The sequence below is a fragment of the Leopardus geoffroyi genome, chromosome C1 (assembly GCF_018350155.1).
Source record: "Leopardus geoffroyi isolate Oge1 chromosome C1, O.geoffroyi_Oge1_pat1.0, whole genome shotgun sequence".
Lineage (NCBI taxonomy): Eukaryota > Metazoa > Chordata > Mammalia > Carnivora > Felidae > Leopardus > Leopardus geoffroyi.
Window position 1 is genome coordinate 21246769 of NC_059328.1, and position 18627 is coordinate 21265395.

Sequence of the window (18627 nt, forward strand, 5' to 3'; positions counted from 1 at the left end):
ACCGGGGAACACCCACGTTCCAGGGGGTGGAAGGAAAAAGAGGAGTCACAGAAGGAGTGGCCAGAGAGAGAGATGTGAGAAGAGACCCAGTAGAGCACCTTACCTCAAAGTTTCTAGAAAGGGAGTGGCCGGAATGGAAGACAGGACTGGAGGCCCCGAGGAAGCAGAAGAGAGGAAACTGCAGCAATAGGGACTGAGGTTAGACATGAGGTTACCAAGGACCTTTCAATGAATGAAGGCTTTTCCAGGGACCCCACAAATACGATGCATTCCCGTGCCTGGTACATTTTACGGTGGAGCTCTCCCGGAGGCCAGGGGGACAGGGCTCTGTTCTAATCTCCAAAGATTTGGGGTTTGGCTCTGTAATTAGCACCACCTCTCCTAACCGTAACCAGTCCCTGCAGGAACTGAAAAACTAAGGAACATACTTGGGAGGGACTTCACACCCGACTCTCCGGCCCAGCCCGGTGAAGTCCCGTTTCATCACACAGCTCTAATGACTCTCTTGGCAGTCACTCTCGTCTGAAATTGCCAACGATCTGATTAAACCCTTTTGCGAAAGTTTGCAGCATTCATCCCGGGTTGACTACAGCTCCCAGAGTTCCCCGGCGCTTCCCGGTGCCGATTGGCCGAGCAGTCGGCTCCAAGGGGAGGTGTCGTCCCCGCCTCCCCGGGAAACAGGCATCTGATTGGCCGCGGCGCGGGCTTTTGTGTCCCCGCCCTCCCCCGAGGACCGCAGCAGGTTGAGCGGCGCTGCTGGTGTCAGAGCCCGGCGAGCGTTGGCAGTTCCGCGGCGGGGATGCTGAGGAGCGCTGGGCTGGCGAGCAGCCGTGGCCACTGCGGACTTCCGAGGTATTCCGGGCCGTAAAAACCCCTGGGCCGCTGCCAACCCCAGGTTCCTGAGGCCATTCACCGCTCCTGAAGCCGGCCGGGGCGAGAGTCCAGCGGAGCAGCGGCTGTTCCCTGATTCTGGGCTTTCGGAGCGTTCTGGAACCCCGAGAGACATCCCGGGGCTCTAGAACCTCCCCAGCGGCCCCCAGTCCCGGCTTCCTGCGTGCGTCTGTACAAAACCCCCTCGGGTGCACCGGTCGCCGGCGAGCCGTGGCCGGATCCTGGCACACAGCATGATCGTTGCAGACTCCGAGTGCGGCGCGCAGCTGAAGGGCTACCTGCCATTCTCCCCGGGCGGCGGCGGCGGCGGCGGCCCCGGGGCCGGAGAGGTAAGCAGCGCTCGAGCGACGCCACTCTTCCCTTGAGCCCCGAGCCGCGGCCGGGCTTCGGGCTGTCCCGGGCTGAGTCTGTGCTTGCCCCCTCCCCCCGCCCCGGCTCGGGGAGGGGGAGTGGAGGCGCGTAACCTAGGAATGGGGTTGCATCAACTGGCAGTCTCGGCCCCCTCCGCTCCCTCCCCCCGGGTTGTGGAACCTTCCCTGGCTCCCTAGGACTCCTGGCCAATGAGAGGGGAGCCTTCTCGAGGTTATCTCGGGTTTGGGCTCTCGACCGGAGAATCTTCAAGTCCAGGCAAATCCCGGCAGCCGCGGCTCGACCGACCACTCCTCCTCCCCGCCCCCTTCCGCAGATTCCCTTCCTCTGGGCTGGGGCTGGCGGGCGGAGGACTCTTTCTAGGATACGTCCCAGTGCCAGTCTCCCAGTGCGGGGATTGGGGCACCTGGGACTTGCCAACGGAGGTCGACCTCGTCCCCCGCTCACACCTGCACCCCCGATAGGAAGCGGGGGAGAGCGGGCGCTCCAGGGCCTTGGCCAGCTGCCGGGTACGCGGCGGCGGCGGCCAAAGCTGGGGGAGAAGGGGAGAAATCCTGGACGCGGCTCCCGAAGGCGGGCGGCGATTAGCCTGCGCCTTGCTGACTGGTCTCGGGTCCCAGAAGTTTGCTTGGCCGGGACTCTTTGCGGCGAAGCTAGGAATAGACTGGGCCTAACCTGACACACCTCCTGCTGCCTCCCCACACCCATCACCACCACCCCCGACGACAATGGACATCTTATCATTTCTTAAACCCCTACTAGATTCTGGTCTCCAGGTTTTGCCTTTTCTCCGAGTCCTCAGGACTAAACTAGCAAAATATGAGCTACACTGTAGCCCCATTTTCCAGGATGAGGAAATTGAGGTCCAGGAAGGGCTACGGAGAGACTTCCCTTCACTCACAGCCACCAAGTAGCTCATTCTTTGGCCTGGGCGCCTCTAGGATTCCCTAGTGTGCTTGCCACTACATAGTTTTGCTTGTTTTTATTTCCAGGTCTGGAGTGTGGTGCAAGTGTATTGCTGGGGCTGGGAGTCTTGACAAGTGCCAGTCCTGTGTGACCCTGGAGAAATCGTTGCCCTTCTCTGAGCAGCATGGTTTCTAGGGGTCCCACCTCCAGCAGTGGATGGTTTCCGTCCTGGGTTTTCTGTGGGCTTGTTTATCCTTCCCCACCAGAGTTTAGGAGCCCCAATGTGGAGGAATGAAACGCATGCCTGTCACTTCTCTGCTGAGTGGCTTTGGCCAAGTTACTTTACCCTCTGTCCATTTCTTTCTTGGAGGGTGGGAGCTGGATTTCTTGTTATTATTGAGAGCATCTAGCCACTAGAGGGGCGCTGGGTTCCAGTCCCAGCGTTCCCATTGCTGGCTGTGTGACCATAGCCAAGTGATCACAACTCTGATCTGCAACTTCTTCCCATGGAAATTTGATAGTATCACTGAGGATTGTTGGGAGAAATGACAGAATACAAGCAAAGGCTGAAGCACAGTGCCTGGAACTGAGTCAGATATGCTTGGTATTGTTAGAATGTGGTCATTTCCCTTTCCCCAGAGTGTGTCACAATGGGGTGCCTGAACCTGTCCCTCCTGCCTGAGGTGAGAGCCGGCCCATCCCTCTCTGAGTGCCTGGGAAGTGGCCTGGGGAGAAGAGAGTGCCTCGGGTGGTCTGGGCAGGCTCTGAGGGAGTGGCCTTTAGATGGAAGCCACTGTCAGCAGCAAGAGAAAGATGTTGATATCTGAACCCTTTCCACACACTTTTTTTCTCTCTCTCAAGAAAAGAAGACCTTGGGAAGATGTCTACTTTAAGCAGAATCCTTAGAAGACAGCAGGGCAGCTGGACTTACAGAGCCTGGTGCTCTGGGCCCAAGGGAAGACCCACATGTACAGTCCCCTCAACTCTCATCTTTTCACCACATGCCCTTAGCCTAAAGGGGTCAAGGTCTACAGACTCTAGGACTTCACTCTAGGACTGGTAGTGTGTTTTCAGAGCCCTCTTGGGCTCTAGAATCACTTCCTCAAACATCACTTCCTCTGGGAAGCTTTCCCTCCCCCCACCCCCCATAAGTCCCTTCTGCATGCCCTCCTTCAGGCCTGCTTCTCTGTTGTTTGAGCTTTAATGCTATCCATAATGTAACAGTCCTGTAATCGGGCGTTTTGTGTGTCAACTTTGCTGGACTAGAGACACTCTGAGGTCACATCCCTAGCACTGTTCTTAGCACCTGAGAAGCGCTTGTAACTCTTTGCCCCTTGTTGGCTCAGCTGACACTTGAGAGCTGTGCATGCTTTGAAGCCAGATCTGAGCCCGTCTGGAACAGGACTCAGAAAGAGCCTCAATGAGCTGTCTCTGAAGAAGGAATAATAAGACCTATTTCCCTCAGGGTAGTTGTGAGAAATCAGCCAGATCAGATGTATAAAGCACTTAGCCTAGTGCCCAGCCCATGGCGCCACTCACACCAGCCTCCTTCCAAGGCTGGAGGGAAGAAGCTGCTTGAGCTCTTGGTCTCCCTCCCGTGTGTAAACCCAGACAAGGATCCGAGTTCTGCAGGCAGCTGCCCATGGGGTGTTGTTGGGGGCGAATCTCTTCCCTTCCCAGCTGGTAGAGTGGCTTCATAGGTATCTGTAGCTGAGTCCTGGGGGTTGCAGGCTCTGGATAGAAGACCAAGAATAAGGCTGGGCCTACTCCAAGAGGCTGATGTGGGTGATGGACAGAACCCTTAGAAGCCAAAGTGAACTGAGCACACATCCTAGGCTGGCCACTCGTCAGCCGGTGCTTAACCTTTGGAACCTTGATCTTTCTTTGTGGGCAACGTAGAGACCTCCACCCCCAAAACTGATGAAGATTATATAGTACCTGTGTGCAAATGCCTGAGCTACTATAAAAATTAACATTTAGTGAGTGCTTAACTTAGGAGCCAGGCATTGAGCTGGGCGGGGTGATCCTCTTCACAATTTGCCTGCCTGTTCAGGGGCCACCCAGAGGGACTTCAGTGTCACTGGGGTAACAGGGAGCCGGATCTAGTGTGTGCCCTCAAAGTAAGAAACAACACAGTATGACAGGTGCTGTGACTGGGAAAAGTGGATCCCTCGGAATGTGGGCAGGGAGGAGAAGCTTCTGGTGAACCCCGGGTGCAAACCCTGACTTGACCTCTCTGAGCCTTATTCCGTGTCTGTAAAATGCGAACCCTCAGAGTAGTAGTAGATCCTACCCTAAATGCATGTGAAATGCTTAGCTGATGGTAATCAGTGTTGTTGCCTACCATCCTTATTGACTTCCTACCCCAGGAAATAGGGGAGAGCTGATTTGGAGGCATCATCTCTTGGCAGGAGGACCCTGCCCCGTCTGCTTCCCCTGAAGTTCTGGGTGTCAAGGTCAGAGAAACTTTCAGGGTATTGGAGCTCTGGACTGGAATCTACTTGGTCTTGCCTTCAGGACTTTGTATTTTCTGTTCCCTTTGGCTGGAATGCTGATCCCCTAGATCTTTATGGGCCCTGCTGCCTTCTCATCAACTCATTTAGATATTTGATATTTAGATAGCAACTCAAAGGCTCCCTCTTCAGTAGCTCTCCCTGTCTCCTTAAACTAATATATTGCATACTCCCACCCCATCATACACTCCCTCATTGATCTTTTTCATTTACTTTGTATAATCTGCGATTTGAAAGCCTGTTCACTGTTTGTCATTCTCCTTTAGATCATGAATTCTGTGGAGGCTGAGACTGTCTTTTCACCCCTGTTCTCTTGTTGCCTGCATTGTAGTCATCAGAAATATTTGTCGAGTGAACAGATTAACTCTGATTCCACCTGGAAAGCATTTAGCACAGTGCCTTATACTTGATAAAATGATCAATAAATGGTGTGAACCAATGGCCTTCCACCCCAGCTGTAAATTATGCTGGGCCCCACCCAATTAAATTAGAATCGGAGGTGGGACCTTGACATTGGCATCTTTTTAAACGGGATTTTATACTGCTTGGGTTGAGAAGCCCTTGCTTGAAATTACAATGGGATTAACGGTAGCTGACTTTTATTAAGTGCTTAGTGCCATAGAGGTACTTACTGAGGTAAGGGGTAAGGGCTGTAGAGGTATTATCTCATTAAATCCTCATGACTACCCAGTGAAAGTGGGTACTATTATCTCCATTATTTGGTGAGGAAACTGAGGCTCACACTGCTAACAGATAGATAATAGGTGGTGGAGTTGTCATATGATCCCAGGCAGTTTGGGTCAAGAGCCCCTATCGTTTAACTGTACTCTATAATTATCATCATGGTGTCACCATCATCATAATTAGGAATGAAAATATTGGTGGGTCCAGACCTATCACCTAAAGGTATCAGTTCCTTCCCTTGACAGCTCCTGGGGCAGATTTTAGAGAGAGAAAGGGTTCCTAAGGCTGTTCCTCCCCAGGGGAGGCAGGGGAGGGAGTGGGGAGGGGGGGAAGCCCTCTAGGTCCCCCCACCTATGGTTTTCTATCTGCCCTCTGGTCCCCTGAGGGGGAGGCCCAGATTGTGGAGTCAGCAGTCCTTATCTCCTAGACCTAGCTGTTAGGCTTTTTTCCTTTGGTGAGGGAGGAGGGAGATTAAAAGTGAGTACTTGGAGATTGTGGTAATTTTCTGTACTGGACTTGGACCAGCCTCGCCTGGTATCTCCCAGAAGTGTGGGCTGAAAGGGCCCCGAGACATTAGCCCAACTACCTTTTTTGTCCAAGATTAAGGCCCAAAGAGTCTAAGTCACCTTCTCAGAGTCACACAGCAAGTTAGTAACAGAACTGGTACTCAGATCTGGGACTTCCAGATCCCACTGTTCTTTCTGTGTGGGCTTTCAGAGCCCCAGAGTTCTGCTTCCCTCAAGAGGCTTTTGACCATCTGAGGAGGAAGTTTCAATTATAATCTTTAGTCCCTAGACACCTGGGGATTGATATTAAGTCCGGTTTCCAATGAGGAGGGAGAGTTAGGGGGACGCCCTCTCTGTCCAGTGAGGGCATGACTCTGGTTTGGGTAAACTGTTTCCAAGGCCGGTACCGAGAAGAGCCTCCCTCCCAGTTATCAAAACAAATGAGTAAATAAAACATCCTCTCTGAACCCCACCTCCCAGACTAGGAGCAGATTTAGTGAGTATATGACTCCTATGGTTTCTTTTTTTTTTTTTTTTTTTTTTAATTTTTTTTTTAATGTTTATTTATTTTTGAGACAGAGACAGAGCATGAACGGGGGAGGGTCAGAGAGAGCGGGAGACACAGAATCGGAAGCAGGCTCCAGGCTCTGAGCTGTCAGCACAGAGCCCGACGCGGGGCTCGAACTCACGGCCCGTGAGATCGGGACCTGAGCCGAAGTCGGAAGCTCAACCGACTGAGCCACCCAGGCGCCCCTCCTATGGTTTCTAAAGAGTCTCCAGTACATGAGGTCAGAATAGCTGCTACCGTCAGCTTTCTATGCCCTGCCTGGATTCCCTCCATGCCTCTCAGCTTTCTCTGTTTTCTTCCTTCACAGATTAGTATGAATGACCTGGCCCTGCCTTCCGCAGAATGTGATCTGGTATCAGGGAGACCTGAATCAGACAATTAGAAGACAATGGTTTCAGAACCAAAAGCACTAGGAATGGTGGGGTCACAGATAAGGGTCATCAGAAGGTTCCCAGACCTGGAAGACTCTTAGTTGTGCAAAAGGAGTGACCAGTGGGAGAGCAGGGGACCTAAACCACTACTTTATCTGGAAGGCTAATGGGAGCTGGAGTCAGGGTTTTAAGCCAACTGATGAGATTTGCACTTAGGAAAATTTCCTTTGGCTGCGGAAGGTTCGCCCTCCTGGAAACCACCATGTCGTGGACTCGTTCAATGTGCTCCTAGTTCCAGAGGTATAGTTCAGGGAAGATGTTTTCTTTATTCGTTCCCTTTGTTAATTTGGTAGAGGATGGGTAGGAGAGGGCAGGGCCACAGAGGCAGGGAGACCATCGGTGAGGCTGTGGGTGGTGATCCAGACAAGGCATGGTTGTAGTCTATGAAGTGGTGATGGTGGGAAGGATGAGAAGGGAGCATTTGAGAATAACTGAGTCTGCATCATAGGGAATCTAAGGTACTTGGTAATCCGGCTTCAGGATGCAAATGAGGGGGTTTCTTGTATGGAATCTCCAAGGCTGCTAAAAAGGTGGCCTCCTAGAGATGTGCACCATGGTGGCTATATATCTCCATTCCCCACGCACCTCCCACCCAATACTGGGGCTCCTGGGTCCCTGCCCAGTTCCCAAAGAAGTCACCCTGTGGGGCGAGCCCTCTTTTTTGCTTACCCTTTCTCCACCTGCCAACAGGTGTGCATCTCCCACCTGAGTCCTCTGTGTAGGGTGCACCAAAAGGGTGGTTTGAAAAGCTCAGTGTGGCTTCTTGGGTAGGAAGAAAAAGATGGAGAGTGAACTATGCTCCTAGTCCTCTCTACCTCCAACAGCCATGATGTATTTCCTTCTAGGAGCAGAGGGGAAGTCGGACTCGGCGAGGTCCCCGAGGGCCCAGCGCCTTCATCCCAGTGGAGGAGGTAAGTTTGGAAGGGGTTAGGAATTCTTGATCCCTGGGAAGAACGGACATGGGACCTTGTGTGTGGGGGTGGGGGGTAGGGGGGTATCTTTGCCCGGCTCTTGAAATAGCAGCTTTGAAACTACGCTTTCAGGTTCCTGACTCATTTAACCCACAAAGAACTCTATGGAGCATGCATATCACAACCCCATGTTGCTAGGAAGAAACAGGCTCAAAGAGATAAAGTGATAATGACACTGCTAGGTAATAAACTTTTGATTCCCAGAAAAAGGACTTTTTGCCTTAAGAAGCTAGAACTGTCTATGCTAACTGCTCTTCCTTGACTATACATATATTACTTTTTTTTCAACTTCAAAAGTATTATTTTGTTCCTTATACAAAGCCTTTTTATGTTTCAGAAAGCTTTGGCCTCCCGTAATCCCATCTCCCAAAGAGATAATCACTGTTACTTAACCATTTATCACTGTTTTCTGGGCTTTTTTTTTTTTTTCCATATAGAACCAAGGTCATACTTTACATCCTTTGGTGTGGGGGCAAGGTTATTGTCACGTTCCTTATTTTTTTCACTTACTACAACAGAGACTTCTTTAATCCATGGAGTCAGATCGCTCATTAATTTTTTTTATTTTTAAAAGCTGATTTATTTATATTGAGAAAGAGCGCATGTGCGCGAGCAGGTGGGGAGCAGACTGCCAGTGCAGGGCCAGACAAGGGTCTCAAATTCACAAACCCTGAGATTATGACCTGAGCCGAAACCAAGAGTTGGACACTTAACTGACTGACCCACCCAGGTGCTCCTCATTCATTCATTTATTTAACAGATATCTATTGAATGACTAAATGTCAGGCACTGTTGTAGGTGCTGAGGGTACAGCAGAGGCCAAGACAGACAAAAATCCTTGCCATCTTGTAGCTGACATTCTGGTGTGGGGCTGCTGGTGGCAGTGGGGTTATCCTCAAAACACTTGCGCAGCAAAATGTAAAAATAAGTTTCCTCCTATTTCTTTGGTCTTCGGTGAACAAAACAAATGTTTTCTTTTGTCGTCCTCTTTGCTTTCCTAAGTTGGCAAATATCTAACCACCCCCCCTTCCCTCTCCACCCTTTGTAAATGGAAAGCAAACAACCACCTGCTGATTATTTATGTCTAGCCCAGAATTTTAAACTCAAGTATTGTTCTTGTGTTTTCTTTTTTCATCTGTAAATAACCGGTCCTCTTTCATTATTTTAAGTTTTATTTACGTAAGTAATCTCTACACTCCACGTGGGGCTTGAACCCCAACCCCAAGAGCTGCACTCTCCCCCCGACTGAGCCAGCCAGGTGCCCCAATAACCAGTCCTTTTTTATGATGAGAAAAGAAATAGGTTTTGTTGCTAATCTGGATTTCAGTCCACGTTCTGTCATTTACTAGATCTGTAACCTTGAGAAAGGAAATCACTTAGTGAATTATCTCTTCCTCCCCTGTGTTCCTTTTTTTGGACATGGTGGTCATTTTTAGTTTTCTCAGTCCCAACGCAGTGAATGTGTTGGGTCTCTTCGGTGTTGAGGGCAGGAGGGGAACCCACCCTGTGGTCACCGTTGCTTGGCAGGTCCTTCGGGAGGGAGCAGAGAGCCTGGAGCAACATCTGAGGCTGGAGGCATTGATGTCCTTGGGGCGAGTGGACAACCTGGCGGTGGTGATGGGCCTGCACCCTGACTACCTTAGCAGCTTTTGGCGTCTACACTACCTCCTGCTGCACACAGATGGGCCCCTGGCCAGCTCGTGGCGCCACTACATTGCCATCATGGTGAGCCTGTCTGAGCCCAACTCTTGTACGGGTGGCCACGTGGGGGGACTTGGTCTTTCGATTTCTTTGCTGGGTGCTTCCCGAACTCATTTCATGGGACAGGAGAGAGGCAGCCCTGAGCAGAGGAAAGCCCTAGTTTTATCTGATTATCCACAAAATTTTGGATTTTGAAGACAGGCATTTTTATTTATTTTTTAATTTTTTTTTTATTCATTTATTTTGAAAGAGAGAGAAAGCACGAGTGGGGCAGGGTCTGAGAGACAGAGGAGAGAGCGAGAATCCTAAGTAGGTTCCGCACCAACAGTGCGGGGCTCGAGCCCACAAGCCATGAGATCGTGACCTGAGCCAAAGTTGGATGCTCAACCAACTAAGCCACCCAGGTGCCCCAAAGAGAGGCATTTTTAGTGCCTGCTTTACGAACTAGCAAACAGAGGCACAAAGGAGTCAGGTGACCTGCCTAAGGTAGGACAGCAAACTAGTGGAACTGTGGTTAGAACCTAAGTTTCCCGCCTCTCAGGCAACAGTGAGGCCTGTGATGTCTCCATCCACAAGCAAGGTTCTGTCCACCCCCTCCATAGGCTGCCGCCCGCCACCAGTGTTCCTACCTGGTGGGGTCCCACATGGCTGAGTTTCTGCAGACTGGTGGTGACCCTGAGTGGCTGCTCGGTCTCCATCATGCCCCCGAGAAGCTGCGCAAGCTCAGCGAGATCAACAAGTTGCTGGCACACCGGCCGTGGCTCATCACCAAGGAGCACATCCAGGTGCGGTGGGCAGAGAGGCAGGTCCCGGAGGGAGCACGGGGGCTGGGCCGGGACATGTCAGGCAGTCAGCCCGGGGCCAGGCACTGAGCAAGTCTGGCCTCCTTTCCTCTCCAGGCCTTGCTGAAGACGGGTGAGCACAGCTGGTCTCTGGCGGAGCTCATCCAGGCCCTGGTCCTGCTCACCCACTGCCACTCGCTGGCCTCCTTTGTGTTTGGCTGCGGCATCCTCCCTGAGGGGGACCCAGAGGGCAGCCCTGCCCCCCAGGCACCTTCACCCCCCAGCGAGCAGAGCAGCCCCCCCAGCAGGGACCCAATGAACAACTCTGGGGTAAGTCGTACGGCTGGGTCTTGCTGGGAGAGGAAGCTGGCATGGCCTCTGGTCCTTGGATGGAAGCCACCGCTTCCCTATCTCACACCGAGAGGCCTCAGAAAAGTTAGTTGACTTTGAAACTCCCATTTTCTCATCTGTGACATGGGGCTAAAGATCTCTACTTCATGGCAGTTGTGAGGATTAAATGAAACAACCGTGTGGGGTCTCTCAGCATGCAGCCTCACAGACTTAAAGCCTCCCGGGTGTTAGCACTTTACAAATACAAAGCTTGCCTCTTATTTAGAAGGGGGCCTTGTGTGTTTGAATATAAAATTACAGATACTTTAACCATCCCTTTCCTGTGAGGGCAGTTGATGCTCAGAGAAGACATGTCTGTCCTGTAGCTTCTTAAACTTCACCTTGGGAAGCACAGAGCATGCGAGCTGCCCAGCACCGCGGCCGCCGCAGGAGGCCTTCGCCATCACTCAGGAAGGCCTGGCTTGTGGGAAAGGGGTGTGGAGTTTCCTGGGGCCTGGGAGTAAATGGTCACCACTGGGTCCCTCCTCCAGGGCTTCGAGGCTGCCCGAGACGTGGAAGCGTTGATGGAGCGCATGAGGCAGCTGCAGGAGAGCCTGTTACGGGATGAGGGAGCATCCCAGGAGGAGATGGAGAGCCGCTTTGAGCTGGAGAAGTCAGAGAGCCTTCTGGTGGCTCCCTCAGGTAGAGGACCATAGGCCTCCAGGTCCCAGGGGCTGCCCCCTTCTGACACCGTCTCTCCTGGGGAGTAGGCAACTCTGCATAGCACCTCTTGTGTTTGGAGGCCACATCTCAACCACTCCTTCTAAGAGGTTCTGAGAGTGGACTTTAGGGTCAGACCTGGATTTGAATCGTGACCTGTCAGCCCGTCTGGCAGTGTGACCACTGAGAAGTCACTTCCTGTCTCAGGGCCTCAGTCTCCTCCCATGCAAAGGATTGGTTTGTAGGGTAAATGGGACAACAGAAGCAAAGCTCTTAGCACAGAGTGAGTGGCTCCACAAATAACTACTATTGTTAGGATCGCTGGTATTCTTACTGGGGGCCTTATCCCCCAGGTCCCTGGGCCTGACTCACCTCCTGCCGTAGCGAGGGGCTTTCTCTGGCCCTCCACTCTGCATTCATCGGCCACCTACTGATGAATCAGTAGATGCCCCTGTACTCCGTGCCTGGGCCTCACTTTGACCTCTTCTGACGTACTTAGCTGACATCCTGGAGCCCTCTCCACACCCAGACATGCTGTGCTTTGTGGAGGACCCCACTTTTGGATATGAGGACTTTACCCGGCGAGGGGCTCAGGCACCCCCCACCTTCCGTGCCCAGGTAGGCTCTCCAGACTATTCTTGGCATTACTCTGGATTTACAAATAAGCAGGGGGTAGATAGTGTGAGTGCTTAGAGTTGGGCACCTTCTCCTTCAAGATTTGATGAGGGAAACGGGAGACCCTAGATCATGACAGGACATGTCTGCGCCCTAAGCTCAGGGGATCCTGATCCTAGGGAGAAGGTCATCACCAAGGTGCATCTTCTTTGGCTTCTTAGGCCCAGACCAAGCAGCAGGTTAGATTTGTGGGGTGGGAAGGAGACATTATAGAGAGTGAAGTTGTGCTCCAGCGAATGGGGCCCCTATGGCCAGCCTTGGGCCCCAAAGATTCTACTCACTGACCCCTTCCCATGTTTCTCAGGATTATACCTGGGAAGACCATGGCTATTCACTGATCCAACGGCTCTACCCTGAGGGTGGGCAGCTGTTGGATGAGAAGTTCCAGGCAGCTTATAGCCTCACCTACAACACCATTGCCATGCACAGTGGAGTAGACACCTCCATGCTCCGGAGGGCCATCTGGAATTACATCCACTGTGTCTTTGGTATCAGGTGAGCAATATATTCCCTCATCCAGGCCTATGTGCACTACAAGTCCTCAATCTGAGCTCACAGCTGTTTCCTTTTCTCTTTGTTTCTTTTCCCTTCTTCCTGCCTATACTATTTTTTCAAAGCAAATTTATTTCATTGCTGATTATAAAAGATAGTATGCTCACTGTTTGAACCTTATAAACAAAACTCTTTAATCCCACCCCCTGGAGATAACTATGGAGATATAGAGAGAGACTGTGTGTATTTCCATTCCAAGTAGGAGTTCTTCTCTTAGCAATAAATAAGGACAACATAAATGCCCATCAGTATGGGACTCTAAATAACGTTATATCCACCCAGTGAAAAAGTCTGCAGGTATTACAAATTATAATGACCTCTTTATATTGCTATGGGAAATTATTCAAAATGTATTGAGAAAAGAGAAAGCTGGTTACCAACCAGAATCTTTTTGTGCCCCCTCTTTTTTTTTTTTTTTTTTTTTTTTTTTTTTACTAAAAATATGTGCATGCATGGGAAGTGTGTGGAAGGTTATACACTAAAATGTTAATTAATAATGGTTGTCTCTGCATAGTATGTGATTAATTACATTTCATCTTGTTACCTAAGTATTTTCTGATTAAGAAAAAAAATTTAAGTTTGTTTATTTTGAGGGAGAGAGAAAGAGAGAGAGAGCACCGGAGGGGCAGAGAGAGGGAGAGGGAGAGAATTCCAAGTAGGCTCCGTGCTGTCAGTATAGAGCCCAATGTGTGGCTCAGACTCACGAACCGTGAGATCATGACCTGAGCCGAAATCCAGAGTCAGATGCTTAACCGACTGAGCCACTCAGGCACCCCTCTGATTAAAAGTAGATTTTTTTTTTTTAATTGATAGAATCATGCTTGATATTTTTTCACTCAGTAATTTATTGTTAACTGCCTGCCTTGTCAGTATGAATGGGTCTTTTATTTATGCTTTTTCACCACTGCATGGTATTTTGTTATGGATGTAGCATAATTCAATCATTTCCCTATTGTTGGATGTGTAGATAGGTTACAGTTTTTCACTATTGCAAACACCACGTGCACTGACTAGCCTTACACCTAAGTCCTTGCGGGTGAGCCGTAGGTATGAAATTACCTGTCAAGGATATACACAGATCAATTTTTTTTTAATGTGTATTTATTTTTGAGGGAGTGAGCAGGGGAGGGGCAGAGAAAGAGGCAGACAAGAAAGAGCCCCATGGGGGCTCAAACCCACAAATCACAAGATCATGACTTGAGCTGAAGTCTGACGCTTAACTGACTGAGCCACCCAGGTGCCCCCAATTTTTTTTTAATCTCACTCTGATAACATTGTGGGAAATTCAAAGAATTAAGGGAAAAAAACCAGTTTCCCCAAATTCAGCTACTCCACAACCCACATTCACATCCTGTGACATTCTTTCTCCATTGTTTTTCTTCTTTCTAATATAGTTGCTTTCGTGTAATTGGAATTATACGAAATTACATTTCATTTTTCATTATTACATTTTTTCAAATATGTGTTTGATGTTTGTAAGGAGAAACAACTGGATTTAGAGTAAATTTAGAAAACAGAGATAACAAAAAGGAGAAAATAAAGATCATCCACGATCCCACCTGCTCTTATTATTGTCAAGTATTTCTTTTCTGTCTTCCCACCCACAAATAACCAAAACATATCATTCTACAAACGTAAGATTTTCTTCCTACTCACTTCACTGATTTTACTCACTTAATCAAATGTGTGCATATCTTAGTGAACACATGATCTTGCTTTTTCTCATTTAATGGTTTATTCCAAGCATCACATCAACAACAACAAAAAAATCCCTAACTTTTTAAAAAGGCACGTGTTCCCTGTAGAAAATGCATGTTGCTAGTTTAAATCATATTTGATTGAGTGGATTGAGTTGTACTTAATTGGGCATCCTCTTGCCAGTCATTGACAGACTTCCAGTTCAGGGGAGGTAGAGGAGAGACAGACATCTTTGAGTGTAGCACAGACTAATTCCTGTCCAGCTCCCACATCCGGGCTCCCCCATTCTCCAACAGGGTCCTTGCTCCTATGCCTTTGTCTACTGAGTCTGTCCTCCGGTTCTCAACCAGTCTTCCCCATCCACACCAATCTGTGATGACTAACTGGCTCCCTGGACTAGGGAGTGACAAAGTGGCTTCTAGACAGGTCACCAACTTGCTCTTTGACTTTGAACACGTTGATCGGCTTCTCCAGGCTTAGTTTGCCCATCTGTAAAAAAGAATACCATTTCTTTTTCGCTTTGCCTCTTCCTTCTCCAGGGAAAATATTTGTACAGGCCTCCTGCCCCTTCTTCCATGGCCTTTACTATAGTGACCTCGGAGCCAGGCAGAGATGGGTTTGAATTCCATTCCCAGGACAAGTGACTTCACTTGCCTGAATCTCCATTTCTGCTGTAAAATGGGGCTGATGAATCTGGCATATTATATATAATAGTTCTGTAGACAGCATATATAGTAGTTTTGAGGATTCCGTGAGCACATGTTCATGCAGCTCATGGCTAATTCTCTGCAATCTTTGGAGTGGTCCCCTGCCAGTCTAGCAGTGGCCTGTGATGTGGGACATCAGCTACTTTTCTAAGAGGAACCAAACTTCTACCCGCTTCCTACATTCTGCCTTTTCTTGCCACACGCTGTTCCTCCTTCTGAAGGGTGGGGTTAGGGGACAAGAGTCAACTTCTGGGAGCAGAGGTTGGGTGATGCTGTTGGGGTCTTTCCATCCAGATATGATGACTATGACTACGGGGAGGTGAACCAGCTCCTGGAACGGAACCTCAAGGTCTATATCAAGACGGTGGCCTGCTACCCAGAGAAGACCACCCGAAGAATGTACAACCTCTTCTGGAGGCACTTCCGCCACTCAGAGAAGGTACAGCCCACGGGGAAAGGGGGAGTCAGCACCCAACGAGGTATCCCAGATGGAATCTTCTGCCAGTTGGGACACCTGGGTTCAAGTCCTACTCTAGTGTGTGATTTTCACATTTACTCACCTATAAAATGGGAACGTGCTTCACGGGGTCCTCAGTGGCAGCCAGGAGGACCTAGGTTCAAATCCTAACATTGTCACTCAGCATTGTGACCTTGGGCAAGTCACTTTGCCCCTCTGAGCTTGTTCTCTTTACAGTGAGAGCAAATGCTGCCCACATTTCAAGGTCGCTGGTGGTTGGGGGGGGGGGGGGGATGAAACGAGAAAACGAATGCCCGAGGGTGGCGCTTGTTTTTAGCTTTGGGGGATAGAGAGATCAGTGGGGATAAGGATAAATGTGCTAGAAATTCTTCAGCAGTCGTTGTCCCCAACTGCTCCGAGGCTTCGGAAAGGTCAGGGCGTCTTTATGGGAGAGATGGATGAGGTGAGTGGTGACTGGTCAGGGGAAGTGGCAGTCTGGGGGGGATGGGGATGGAGAGGAGTGACACCAGTTGCCAACAAGCCCTTGTCTGTGCCCCAGGTCCATGTGAACTTGCTGCTCCTGGAGGCCCGCATGCAGGCTGCCCTTCTCTACGCCCTCCGTGCCATCACCCGCTACATGACCTGACTGCGAGCAGGATCTGGGCCCGGAGCAGCTGACCCTGGGGGCATCCTCCTCCCTGCAAGGACTTCTCTTTCTGGAGACAGACCCCGATCCTTTTCTGTCCCAGCCCCCCCTCCCCTACTCCGGAGGTGGGCTTGTGTGTGACTTGTAGCCCCTGAGCCGTACCCTCCTTTTTTCTCACCAGAACGGACAGGATCATTGCATTGACCTCAGCAGAGATCTCTGCAGAGATCTCAGCTCTGCCCTCGGGAGCTGGAAGAGGAGGACTAGCAGATCGCAAGGGACCATGCCCCTCTTCCTGCCCCTGACCCCAGAGGCGGAGGGCACCGGAAGGAAATGAGCTGAGCTCAGACTCGCGTGCCAGCAGGCTGGGCCGCAGGCATCACAAGTACTGTGGCCTTCCTGGACTGGGAAGTCCCTGCCTGCCCCTGAAGGAGAGGGGCGGACACCTGCAGGGACTGACACTCCAAGCAGTTGTGCCCTTTCTCCTCCTCCTCCTCCCTCACTCCCAGATTTCATTACCTCCCACCTGCCATTCACCCATCAATGTGAAAGTCAGTGTCACAGCTGGTCTGTGTGTTCGGCTTCCCAGAAGCCTGTTCTGTTGGGCAGCCTGAAGGCCCCCTGTTCCCTAGTTGCCCTGATCCTAGTTTAGCACCTTTGACTTCCTTCACCCTCTGACTCTTTTTTTCCCATGCCTGATGGTGTGAGGCCCCAGGAGAGAGATCAAGCACGTCAAAAAAGTAGATTATCTCTAGTGAGCTTGGGGTGTCCGTGGGTCCCTCTGACTTCTGAAGAGGAGGGAGTATTATAAATTCTCTGTATTTTTGGTTCTTTATGGGTGAGGTTCTTGGGGGCCTCACTTCTCTAGCCACAGTCAGTGCCTGAGGAGAAGGACAAGGAGAAATCTGTTCTGCCCGGGACTGTACCTGCCCTACAGAGGCCAGCACCCCACTCTCCTATCTCCCACGGCTGTGCCACAGACATTTCCCAACAAGTGAGCCTTCCTAGGTGGCTTAGGAGCAATGGGCTCAGGGGGAGAGTCAGGAGACCCCAGGGTCTTGTTTGGGTCCTGCCCAAACTGGTCAGGTGACCAGGGCTATGTTGCCAAACATCTTTGACCTCCGTTTTTACAGTCGCAGACTGAAGGCTGAGACTGTATGTGATGTCTGAGTCTCCTCTGGGCTTCTCAGGCCAACCTGCCAGCAGCGAACTGCAAATCTTGCAGAATCTCAAAGGCCTCTAGGGACGCCCCGCCCTGGCAGTCAGTCTCTCCTGGCCACCTTCCAAGGACACCTCCCCCCCACCCCACCCCCCATCCCCGTTTCTGTCCCCTCCTCGATTTAAGTGGATTGCTCGGAGGCAGAAGCAGCCAAGGACCGATCCCAGGCACTTTCTGTAGCAAATAAGCTGTGAATTATGACGTCCCTTGCCTTTCTTCTGGCACGATGTGCCTGCTCTCTGACCAGTTTGGTGACTGAAGAAAGGCAAGGGTCATGATGCTGCTGCTTCTGACCCTCCTCTCTGTAGAGGGACAGAAGAGGAGCCCGTTCAGCGTGCCACATTTCACACCCGTGCAGGCATGGGGAAGCGGCTGGCACCCCCTTCAGGCCTCAGGCCCTCTGTGCAATGAAGCTGAGCAGGAGGGAAGAGGCCCCAGCATTGGGGTTCGGCTTCTAGAAGGGACGTCATGACTCTGTAAATGTCCCCTGGGTGGGTCGGGAGGGGTATCTAGCATTCAAATGCAGAAATCTTTGGCTTTGCTACCAGTTCTGTATGCTGAGAAATAAAAGTTCACTGAGGTTTTGTTTTGTACTTCTTGTTAATGGGCTGTTTTTCTATTTCCAAGGGTCATGGTTCATCTCAGCATAAGCAGGGAGCTGTGATTGCGTCATGGGACTGACCTGCTCGTCCCTACGCTGCCCGGCACTTGTGCCCAGTGACTGCAGGGTTGGGGGTGGTTGGCATTAAAAGTCTGTTCTGTCCCTTGGGTGCCCAGCCCTGCCTCCCATCTGTGGCTGGCCTGGCAGTGTGGAATAATAATGGCCATGTTATTTTTCTCACCAACCCTGCCCTGGACTTGGAGGCCATTTTTCTGAATCTGCGAGAAAATTTAGACCCAGAGGTAAAGTGTACCTACCACAAAGGTAGTCAATAGTGGATCTAGGATTCCAGCCAGAGTCTGGTTGACCCTAAGGCCTCAGCATTTCACCTTGCTGCCACTCTGGGTCTCCCCACTGTAGCAAGAGGGAGGCTGTGCGAGCATCTCTGGGGACCCCTTGTCCCCTGCCCAACCGCATGTTTATCTGCTTCTCCTCACTTCGCACCAAAGAGACAGAAACAGATGTTAGTTAGATGTGATCTCCACGTTGTGCCAGGGCCGTTTAGTCGCTGTGTGATCTTGGTCGTGCTTCTTAGCTTCTCTGGGCACCAGGAACTCTAGTAAGCTTATCAGGGAGAGCACATCATGACTAAGAACTAACACCTCTTCTGTTGGCCTCCCACTTCCTCTAAACACTACTG

At 50.7% G+C, this 18627-nt stretch overlaps 1 protein-coding gene across 1 annotated transcript; it reads left to right on the forward strand.

Moving 5' to 3' along the window:
- Positions 1–723: 723 nt before the first annotated feature.
- SESN2 (sestrin 2) lies at positions 724–16937 on the forward strand. Its single transcript, XM_045476295.1, has 10 exons — positions 724–1220; positions 7714–7779; positions 9367–9564; positions 10143–10325; positions 10440–10652; positions 11204–11354; positions 11872–11990; positions 12352–12542; positions 15299–15443; positions 16021–16937. Exons 1-10 carry the CDS (start codon positions 1125–1127, stop codon positions 16105–16107), a joined length of 1449 nt encoding a protein of 482 aa, XP_045332251.1. The 5' UTR covers positions 724–1124; the 3' UTR covers positions 16108–16937.
- Positions 16938–18627: the final 1690 nt, after the last annotated feature.